The sequence below is a fragment of the Andrographis paniculata genome, unplaced genomic scaffold, assembly GCF_009805555.1.
Source record: "Andrographis paniculata isolate CXL003 unplaced genomic scaffold, ASM980555v1 Contig51END, whole genome shotgun sequence".
In the NCBI taxonomy this organism is placed as follows: domain Eukaryota; kingdom Viridiplantae; phylum Streptophyta; class Magnoliopsida; order Lamiales; family Acanthaceae; genus Andrographis; species Andrographis paniculata.
The window spans coordinates 3,330,763-3,342,369 of record NW_026137586.1 but is presented as its reverse complement, the minus strand read 5'-3'; the positions used below and the strand labels follow the sequence as shown (position 1 = coordinate 3,342,369).

Sequence of the window (11,607 nt, the reverse complement as noted above, 5' to 3'; positions counted from 1 at the left end):
AATAATAAATATATTTGTAGTTGGGACAAAGAAAATATATGTCATCGTATACTCCCTCCGTTCCAATACAATAGTTTTGTTTACTATTTTTGTCTGTCCTAAAACAATAGTCTTATTTCCATAAATAACCATATCATCATAAAACTACATCTATTTTTTTATTTTTATTACACAATTGTCACTACTTTTTACACTAATACACTCACAAGGGCAAAAAAGTCTTCTATTCATACTTTTTACCCAATACCTACCAATATAATATCAATATTCCTTAAATCTCGTATCTAACCCAATTAAGATTATATTTACGGGACGAAGGGAGTATTAGTTTTTATGTAAAGTATTAAATCAAACTTATTGTTCTACAGGAAATAATTTAATACTCCCTTACTCGTATAAAAATAAACTCATTTGATTTGAACATGATTTTAATATGATGTATATTTTTTTATACTTAAAAAATAAAAATATATTAAAAATAGTAAAAATAATGAGTTTTTATTAAACAGGAAAAAAAAAGCATACCTATTTTTATTTTTTTTGACAATATATTAAAATAAAATAAAATTACATTCTTATTTCTTTATTCAATTTCTGTAGACCCATACCCATACCTGATGAGCATCAAATGCTTTCGGCCCATGTCCAGCAGACCCAGTTGCCTCAGCCCAAATATGTGGATGCCAATTGCCATATCCATTATGCTAAATAGTCTCGGCCCAAATCCAACAAGCCCATGTTTGATGGCCCCAATTATTGTGGCATAGATCAAAGAAGCCCCAGTTCTAACACGTGATTACAAAGGTAATAAAATAGAACATTATTTTATCAACTCAATTAATTTTTTTCTCTTTTTATTTCTTACTATTAGATCTATGTTATTTTTTCTCAAAAACATTTTATAAACTACTTATTTTTCCATTAAAAAATAATCCACCAGACCAAACAAAAACTCTGTTTACTTGTAAGATTTTATTCCTACTTTTACTATTTTAACTTTCTTTTTCCTAAAAAGAATCAAATCAAATAATTTTACTATTAAAAAATCAAGACTCAAAACAAAAACCTTACAAGTAAACACAGTGCTATTTCACATAAAAGAATATATAAAAAGCAAAAGATATAGTCATAAAATACAACACCCTACCTACGGCAAACCTAAAATGAATCTAAACAAACAGAGGCAGGCAGGCATCCACAAAGTTACAGATTTAACAAACCAGCAAATATGGCAATCCTTGAAAATCATTTCCTGGAAAAGTCAGTTTAATTTAGAAACATGAACGAGAGACAAAGAATGCATGCTTTGATTGAACAATGAAATAGAGAGAGAGAGAGAGAGAGAGAGAGCATTAGATACATACCATAGAAGATACATACATAGGCATACATTAGTTAGTGTGTCCGTAGAGTAGAGTGAGTGAGGCTAGGAGGCTTGCAATGCCCGAACACGGGCAGTGAGCTCCTTGACTTGGTTCCGCAGTCGATCCGGGTTGCAGAAAAACTCAACAAACACTCGTCTTTGAAGTATGGTTTCCTGCGAATGATGTTTCACAATCTGCACCAAACACCAATACCATATAGATCACCAACACCAAGATGAGAAATTCGATTCAGTTTCAAGCACAAAATGACATGAGATGAGAATAAACGAGACGTATACCTCGTTCTTCTTGCAGTGTTCCAGAGTCACTTCTTCAACTGCAGCTGAGAGCTTCGCGTTGATCTTCTCCATTTCGTCCAGCTCCTTCATCAGATTCTGAAACCCAAGAGACACATTCTGCATGAGATAGAAAAGAAGGAAGATGGAGAAAGAATTTTCTAATGGAGTCAATCGTTACCCAGGGTGTCAGTATGGGTTGTGCCGTTGTTGATGAGGCGAATAATAATTGTTGCAAGCTTTGAACAAGAGTACACCTGAATTGCATCGGCATATATATATATATTTACTTATATGAACGATAGGATCATATAAAGTGTTGTTAGGATGGGGCACAACACAAGTAGCTTACAGTTCATTAATGCATCGGTTTCTGTCCTCGGGGAGGGCATATTCTAGATCAGATTGCAAGGCCATCAGATCAGAATGAAGGTTTGAGAGGTGTTGTATGATCCCCGGGACAGATACATACGTAGATAAACTAGCTTGAGCATCTGTCGACACAGCAAAAATTTTCAGTCAGTAGTCATGTCATGTAGCGTCACTCATTTCTTTCAAGGAAACTAAACTGATCATTATGATGTTTTACTTGAATAAATACTGAGAAGATCTCTAACGCCGTGAAGAAAAGTGTCACGATCATCCACTGCACCCTGTTCGGGTGCATCAGATGCTGCTTCGACCAATGACATGCACCGGCCCTTGTAGGATATATAGAGCATGTTAAACATCATATGAGTTGCAGTACAACAAATCAAATTGGCCTCCCCCAACGTCACATGAACCATCGGGGATTATTAGAAATGAAAACTAAAATACAGTTATAAAGTGTGTACATACCACCCGGCCTTTGCCAGCAGACAGATACCCCTGCAGCTCTAGTTCGATGACTTTAAGCAAGGAGTATGCTCCAAGCATAGTTTTCTTTTCCAACTGACAGGCTAATTTCAAAAACTGATGCCGTGATAGCTGATTGATTAGATGGTTTATGAACTGCACAAGGAAATACCGTTATACAGATTAGCAAGATACGATATTGAGACTTGTGACATCTGACTCCCTAAAAGTGGTTAATTTTTAGACTTCAGAATTTGACGACACCACAGGTTTAGTAAGTACATCACACGTCATTGTAAACCTTCATCCCAATATGGTTAAACCCTCGTAGATCGAGGGTACAAACATCCCACACTTGAAGGCTAGATCCCAAGTTCGATCCCGAATGGGTGCATGTGTGCTTGAGTTGGGGGGAAATTACCGTCGGGTGCTTGAGTGTGTGGGTATGAAAAAATAATAATAATAATAATAAAAAACCTTCATCCCCTTATGTGGGATCAACCATATGGATCACATTTCGCCATTTTTCTAGATAAGAATATATTCCCTCCTCAATGTAAAATATAAAGCCCCTTCTAACATTAAAATTTTTCATTTCTTTTTAGGTCTTCCTAACCACTTTCTAATATGAAAGTGACTGTAGATAATGAAAAACATTGTCTTTTCTCCGAGAAATTTTAAAATAGCTGTAATTTGCTTTACTCTGGATTCAAATTTACACAATACAAAATTTATAGGTCTATTCTATCCAACATTACAAGGAGGTGCTTCCAATTTTAATTTAAAAAATCTCCAGGTCAGGGAAAGTAATGCAAATGAGCTAGACACCCATTTGTTCATTGATTGATGGGAAAAAATGCTGAGCGGAGGACTTGTTTTTTAATCACCAAAAACAATCACAACATAATGACCTTAAACATATCACAAAATTACTGCAGTTCCTAAAAGAACAGGCATTGGGTCAAACACAATATCTCTACGACTCATCATTTAGAATAGAACTGAACCTATATTATCAAGGTAACTAGAAAAAGAAAGATTCGTCATTTGGAAAATGCAACATAAAAAGATGTCATCAGCTTCGCAACATACCGCTTTTTGCCGATTAATATAAAATTCTTGACGCATGACTTTCAAATCATAGTCCCCTACATTTACAACAGGAAATATACATAATCATTAACAGAGATAGCAAATGAGTGAATTGGGAAAGCTCAGAAGTGCGACTAAAATTTTACAACTATCAATGCAACTTATTTAACGATTTATACCTTGCAAAATGTATGTGTCCTGGAGCTGCGCCAGCTCCCAACAAAGATCCGGAATAGTCTGAAGAGAAGTTGCAAATGAGTATAAAAGTAATAATTGGAGACAGTAGTGAACAAACAAACACAGAAAAGGTCAAAAGGGCTCCAAACTATCCACAATACACCGACCAATCTAAATCACAGTTTCATATTTTTTCAATGAGGATAATGCTTCCCATTCTGTATGACATGTGGATGCTGCATTCCTGTTTCAGTACTTCCCTTGCCAAACACACCATAAAAATGCTGGAGCATCAACTCTAGGCATCTCAAAAATCAAGATTGACTAGCTATAACCACATTTTAAGAAGTTAATAAAAACAGTATCAAAATAGTCAGATGAAATATCCCAACTTAATTACACACACTGCACCACCTTTTTAGGTTACCAGAATCTTTAATCAATACTTCTAATTTAGATAAAGTAATACAAAGTGCTACTTAACAGCAAGCCTCAATTCATACAGTTGACTTGCTATGCGTCACATTATAGGGTCACTTTCAAGGATAAAGGCTTCTAATTTAAGACCTAGTAGCAGTGGCTCAGATTTAAGCCATTCAGAAGGAATCCAAGCCAATTTTCATTACCATTTTTTCATGGGGGTCTTTTGAGGAAGAGACCCAGAACGAAACCTTGGGTACAAAAGTCAGATACTTCAGAACTGAAAGGAATACATGCAATGATTTTCTCATTTAAGTATTTTATTTATTTAAAAATATCTCATTAGGGAGGATAGCGTAAGTTAATCTTGTTGATTTTTTATACCAAAAAGAGCATAACTCTATCTCCCCACTTCAAGGATAGATCACCTTGGTATCAGTGAAAATTTACTTGTGAAATAATCATAACTGAAATTTTAAGGACCAAAGATGTAAGTACAGATACAACAAGAAAGTTAATATAGCAACACTAATCATGTCACAGCGCAGAACAGGACTTTAAATTAAACATTATACATGTCACGTAAAACTGCTAGTGGTTGCATTATCAAACCTGAGATAACAATTTCTCTTCTTTCCGGTATAAAGTTGAAAGTTCGCCAGCCAGCTCGGCATGCTTTCTCCTGCTCGGATATAAACAGTGATTAAAAAGCTTCGAACACTACAACAGGAATTCACTGGTGAACAAGTCAAAACAAGACTAGGCATGTGAACTAATGAAGTATTGGTTCCAGTTTTAATTTTAGTACAAAAAGACTCTATTTCAACAAAGAGGACATAATAAAAGAAGGGATAGAATGAATCCACACAAACAAGAAAAGAAATATGAGCTCAGTGAAAATAGAGTACTACCGAAGAGAATGAAGGTCAAGACGGATGTGGGCTTCATCTGATGTCACTTGAGCTTTAAGTGTCATAAGGAGGGCTTGCTGCTTGGCATTCTCAACTTGAGCTTCTACCCATTGCCTTTCACTTGTCCCAAATCTGGCATGCGAAAAAGTAGTTAGGAGAAAATTTAAAATATATCATTCCAATGCAACCAGAGCAAGTCACCCCGTGAAAAGACATTTGAAAATACTTCAGAATGTATAAGGCTATAAAATTGAGAGGGGTCATAAAGCAATCAAAATGCCACCCTAGGAGTTTAATGTAACCTACTCATGAAAAAAATTACTGTGGCCATAAACTTACGCATTGACAGGCACAAGATAAACATTAAACTACAGAGCTCATTTCAAGAAAGAACGAAGAGGAAAAAGAAAATAAAAGATTGGAAGAGATACATGGATCGAAGCCTCTGCAGTTCTGAAAGCCGTTGGTGCTGTGTGTTTTCAGAATCTGGTATCAATCAAATGAATGAAATAAGGAGACACACATAAAAACATATTATAATTGAGTTCTCAGTTATGTCTGAGCATTCCATAATCAATTATCAATCAATTTCAACTTACGGATATGTTGAAAGCAGTTGATAGTGATTGGGATACTTTGAAACCCATTAATTGATATATTTTACATATATTTATTTTGGATTTTCATTAGGCTTGCAGATGTGTCTGCTTAACATGATCAAAATTCAGTCGCAACAGAAACTCATAAGGGAAAGTAGAAAACTGCAAGAGAGGGAAGGGAGTGAGCGAGAGAGAGAGAGATGTACCTCGCACTAAGACATTTGAGATCTCATTGAGACTCACCCATGAGCATTTAGATTTTCCCTCCTCAGCCACCAATCTGTAAGGATCCTAACAGCACCATATCATTAAAAGAAACAGATATAAGTTTGTAAGCTTAAACTCCTCTACACATGTAACAATTTTTTACAAAAACCAAATGATATGTTAAATCCCACCTCCCCCTACCATAGTCATACTGGAACGTATAAAAGAATTTATGCAAGTGCACAAAACAAACAACTAAAAAGTAGCAAGTAATGATTTGCAAAATTAAGGGTGTGTTTGTTTTTTATTTCAAATAAAAAACACAACTATTCAACCTGTATGGTTTTCAATAAATATACACTATTTTCTTTTACAAAATATCATATCAAAATACTATTTAAACAAAAATTCAAATCAACAGTCATTTCAAATTAATTTAAAACCACAACCAAACAAACCCTAACATTTTCATTTGAATTCACCCACTTAGCAATAAAAGGACGCCACATGAAAAATTGGAAGTGCATGCATAAGCTCACATTGACCAAGTTGATGTTCGTGAAGACCATCCAGATAAGCTACATGCCTACAAGATCTTGTGATCAATATCCAAACAATATTGTGTTTGTATGGTCATTCATAGTGGTGGTTTCTCATTATAGTGAAAGATAGAGCTACCTAAATTCAACTTATATTTGGATAAAAAACTGTTGATTGCCACACTTAAAGCTTCATTTAGATATATGCTACAATAGCTATCATACAAGGATAAAATATATGCTGAGTGATTCTGTCCAGCAGAGATATAAACATAATAATAACAATGGAACTTTCTGTACCGTGTCAAGCTGTTTACTAAACCACTGATTTAGCTCCTTCATACAGGCAGCATCCGCAAGCAAATATGAATGAAAATCAGCATAAGCCAAGTAGATTCCATCTTCTGCAGGGAATGATAAAAGGGAATTGCTAGATAATAGTACATACTGGATTAGAAGCAACTTTTCTTTCTATCTGGAGACCCTTATAGTAATTGCAGCATAGCAGACACACTGTTTATTAGTCAGTTTAAAGTATGTGATTAATATCTACTGTATCATTATTTTACTTTAAAAGAGCATAAGAGAATTTTCTGTAATACATATGCTTTCCATACCAAAGATAACCCAAAATTAACAGAGTATACCAATGTAACAGCTATATTCTCCAGCAAACCAGTTTTAAAGATTATTCACAAGCTGTAAACTTTTCCTAAATTATATCATTTGGCTCAATATAAATATTATCAGGAATAGAAATACTATCACCAAATAGCATTTGTACTATTCCATTATAACATAGACACCCTAGAAGAAGGAAGATACAAACCATCCCCTGAATGATAATGTGCCAAATCTTGAGAAGTAGCAGCCATCCGTCCAAGGACTGCATTCATCTAAGCCACAATAGCATAATCAAATATATATGCAAGGTTGAAAATAAACATTAGCAGGTCCTAATAATTCTCATTCCGAGAACTGATTTTCAACAGTAGAATCATTGCAATTTTAGGAAAGCTCAATAAACATAGGAACGCAGTTTCTCACACAAATTAGACTGCAAAGTACAGTTAAGGGATCAATTTATAAGAGTTCAGACAGGTCAGTGTCAGCAGTGTGATGCACCTATTGACAACTGACAAGTGCTGTGGACAAAAGTAACTGATTGAAAAAATTAAGAATGTGTTTTGTAGTGTTTTGGAAATGGTATGGATTGAATTGAAATAATTGTTTGAGGCAATATAAATAAGCATCTGATGTGGTGTTGTCAATAGAAAAATTAAATCTTGGATGTAATACATTAAATAAAAAGAAAAAAGAGATAATTTTTTAGGGGGGAGGGGAAGATAATTTACTGTAACACGAGGATGTGAAAAACACAAAGACACCCTAAAGGTCCAGTAATTTGAAAATTGAAACTAAATGAGTTAAACTTAGTAGGGTGACATTGGAAGATGGGAAGACAACTAGAAAGGATCAGACAGTTACTACATACACTTCTTCAGAACAAATAGGCACAACCTCAGATGCTCAAAAATGGACATAGCATTGCTAGAACAAAATCAAAATATAAATAAATAAGAAAAATCAGTCAATACTTGTATTCTGAGCTAGATAAAAATCAATCAAGAGTGCAGAGGTGTGCAGAGGAACAAAAACCAAGAATCATAAATATAATCCTGTCATCCACTAACTTCATTGTCCTACACAAGCGATCCCCTAGAACCTTATCCTTGTCCGGTCCAAACAAGAAACAAGAATCAACAGTTACCATTAAAGTAAATAATTTTTTATTAGCTCAAAATTTGTCTTTTGTATCCTAACGCAACACCTATTATCTATTTGGAGACATCTCATTAATATATATAAGTTAAAAAAATAAAACTATGAAAGGTGTGTTTAGATAAGTTTTGGAAGTGCTTCGGTGTTTTGGATTAGTTTGGGAATAGTAAAATGTTGAAAAAACATACATGTTTGATGTGATATAAATTGGTGTTGGATGCGATGTTTTCTATAGAGAAAAAAATTGATGAGTAGTGTTGTAGTGGGAAAACAAAGTTGAAAACATTAGTAAATAAAGCCAAAATTGCTGGATATTTTTCAAAAGCATATCCTCTCAATGCCATTTAATAGCAACATTATAGGCACATAAACTGCTTTTTCCTTTCAATCCACACCTGAAGGGCAGTATGGGTTTAATACTGTTAGAATGACAAGAACATGGAAATCAGATCATCATTTGCTAATTGCTGCAACCAATAGTTACAATGAACTGCACAGTTAACAATACAATTATACGCATACATAGATTGACATTTATTAAGATACCTCGATGTTCCTTGCTGACAGGCTATCATCTATAGTTGTAAGTTGCCCATTTGCACTGGAAGTTGCTGCAACTCGTGCTCTTCTCCCTTGAATTAGTGCTGAAGCCTGCCCTGTAAGCATATCATTTTGGAATTGCAGATGCCTGAGCTGTTTTTGCAACTCCAATGCTTCGGCTTTTGCCGCTAATGTTGCATCACTGACCACACAAACACAGCACCAAAGACACACTGTTACAACTTATCCTTGTATCCTTGTTAGTAATCTTAAGGAGATCAATCTCATAAAAAAGATATGCATTGATAATCCGAAAACAAGGAAAAAGTAACAAAAGGGTTTTTGTTAGTGACAGCATTCTGATCTCATCCTTGAAGGTGATCTTTTTCACTAAGCTCACAAACATTTCAAAAATTAGTATTCGAAAACCTTTAAATATGCAACATACTATTTTAGGATGTATAAAAGAAAGAAAACACCCCCCCCCCCCCCCCTTTTATTTAAATTAGAGAGAGAAAGTGTGCATGCAAAAGATTAGACGTGTCAGTATCAACTATCTCAGAATCCTACAGGTGATTTTGTGCATATTTGCATACTCAACTATGAGTCAACATATTGCGAATTCCACAAAGAATTTCTACTTTCCATTTTGATAAGAAGTAATTAATCTTCACTCAGTTACAGTCATTACCATATTTCTTTTAGTCCTTCTTCAGTTCCAAAAACCGCCTCTTGGTTGTCCCTCCTGGCTGAAAAGGCTGAAATGCTTTCATAAGCAAAGTCAAGATCCTCTCCCTGATGAAAAGTAAGGCAACATGAATTAGGGAAACATATAGCATCAAAATACAACATATAAACATACATGTAACACTAGAGTATTATCAATCTTGTAGAATAAGAAAACTGAAATTGAAAAAATAAAATGGTCAGCAGAATAAAGGCAGTTTAATGATAATATTACATAATTCATAATGCCATCCCATGTATGATTCGTAAGGAACATAAAACTCAAAACACAAAGACTCTATATATTTTGATCAATGTTTCTTTGAACAGTCAAGAAAGAGAAGAATGATCAGTATTTAACATACCCAAAATTAGAAAAAATCAAAACCATGAAACATGCATCGAAGACGTTAATAATAGAGGATGAAACTGTGTAATCATAAACAATAACCAGATTATCATACCTCCAATAGCTTCCCTTCTTTTAAAAACTGCTCATACCTATAAACAAACAGCAGCAAATTAATGTAACCATAATTTGACAAAACATTGACAAGTCTTAAGTACTAACTGTTTGTGCAATGGGCAAAACACAAAAAGAAACATCCTTCAAACACCACAAGGTTCATCTCTCAATCATTTCCCTGAATAGAGATGATTAAAGAACACCAATTCAAGTTAACTAAACTGAAATTGTATGTTCTGTGTAAAACTTGAAAGAGGGAAGAACAAAGGTGTCCAAATTCATACTAGATCATTAGCTATAACAAATTTCAGCCGATAACCAGCACATGTGGCATTACAATTCAAGCAAGTTCTCCGTGATTAACTCCATGCCCTAAGGTCACACAAATGTATGAATAGAAGACAAGACAAGCCAAAACATTAAGAGAATGAAACTTTTCCCTCGATAATTCGTAAATGGAAGAACACCTTTGTTCAAAATGCATAAAATATGTCAACCAACAAATCCCAAGGCATAATGCTCCAACAACATGAGAGAGAGCACATACTGAGAAAGGTCGGAGGGAGAAAGGACGTTGGAGGGACGGAGGCTGGAGCACAGCCAGTCGAGTATCGGCCTAACGTCTTCGTACTGGAACGGCCATTCGAAGCTGTCCGGGTCCAAGGAACCGTGACCTTCATAGCCCAATTCCGCCAACAAACCGCACAGCTGAGCTCCGCTCATCGTCCGCCGGGGGAGGCACCGCTGCTGCTTTAGATCCTGCGCGATCTACGCCTCCCGATTTAGGTCGAATCGACGAGAGAGATGAAGTGCAAGTGAAGAATGTATTGGCGCCGGCAATTGTATTTGGCGAATTCTTGATAGTGAGAATTTTTCGAATTTCTCTTTGGTCACACACTATACGTTTGAATTCAGATCATACCAATTTGGGGTTCGGCAGGGATTGTATTTTACCTCGTGTTTGGAGGCACTTTGATGATAATAATAATAATAATTGTTTATTTGACCCCAAATCCCAAACCTCACACTTTTTAGTATTTGGACTTTGTTACGACTTATTATTTATTTATACTAGGTGTCACCGTATTATTTTACCACAATGTTTATATTTGATGATTAATTGTAATAAAAATGCCTTATAAATAAGCCTTGTATTTTATGTAAATAAAAAACTTTGCATTTCTTCGTATCCTCATCTCTCTATATCGTCTCTCAACTCTCTCTAGAATATATATATATATATTTTATTACATATCTATACATATATTACGATATCTATATATTATAGTAGTATTTTTATATTTTGTTATATATTTTATAACATTATATATTTTATAACACGTTATCAGTACAAGACTTTGCCGAGGAAGTGCATATAAAGATAACGTATTTTTTTTGTTGTTTTTGTTATATTACTCAGAAGGTTGCGGAATTTCTGAATAACGAATTATTATTAAAAAAATCACGAATCGAAGCCAACTGGTGCAAGTTCATTCCCTGAAGTGAATGCGACTCAGTGTTTAAATAATATGCCTAGATTCTACTGCGGACAAGGTCGCGGACAAAGCAGTGGACGTGGATTTAGTCATGGACGTGGATTTAGTCGTGGACGTGGATTTAGTCGTGGACGTGGAATGAATCGTGGACGTGG

At 34.9% G+C, this 11,607-nt stretch overlaps 1 protein-coding gene across 2 annotated transcripts; it reads right to left on the bottom strand.

Annotated features, from left to right (window-relative positions):
• Positions 1–1,053: 1,053 nt before the first annotated feature.
• LOC127253745 (AUGMIN subunit 3) lies at positions 1,054–10,915 on the bottom strand. 2 transcript variants are annotated; one of them, XR_007839336.1, is made up of 19 exons: positions 10,504–10,915; positions 9,955–9,991; positions 9,456–9,559; positions 8,771–8,966; positions 7,272–7,338; positions 6,743–6,846; positions 5,903–5,987; positions 5,529–5,583; positions 5,098–5,229; positions 4,799–4,868; positions 3,769–3,826; positions 3,590–3,645; positions 2,501–2,653; positions 2,250–2,361; positions 2,013–2,154; positions 1,842–1,917; positions 1,664–1,759; positions 1,365–1,558; positions 1,054–1,252 (listed from the first exon to the last, which is right to left on the bottom strand). XR_007839336.1 is itself a non-coding variant. In XM_051278493.1 (18 exons), exons 1-18 carry the CDS (start codon positions 10,677–10,679, stop codon positions 1,427–1,429), a joined length of 1,851 nt encoding a protein of 616 aa, XP_051134450.1. In that variant the 5' UTR covers positions 10,680–10,915; the 3' UTR covers positions 1,054–1,426. The 2 variants fall into 2 exon arrangements, 1 of the variants encoding a protein (XP_051134450.1); XM_051278493.1 differs by having other exon boundaries at positions 1,054–1,558.
• Positions 10,916–11,607: the final 692 nt, after the last annotated feature.

Excerpts from the sequence above, each read along its gene's own strand:
- LOC127253745 (XM_051278493.1), bottom strand. The coding sequence starts at position 10,679 with ATGAGCGGAGCTCAGCTGTGCGGTTTGTTGGCGGAATTGGGCTATGAA. Across the intron at positions 8,967-9,455 it reads GAAGGACTAAAAGAAATATG|TGATGCAACATTAGCGGCAA; the intron begins GTAATGACTGTA and ends TTGTGTGGTCAG. Across the intron at positions 5,230-5,528 it reads CTGCAGAGGCTTCGATCCAT|ATTTGGGACAAGTGAAAGGC; the intron begins GTATCTCTTCCA and ends TTCGCATGCCAG.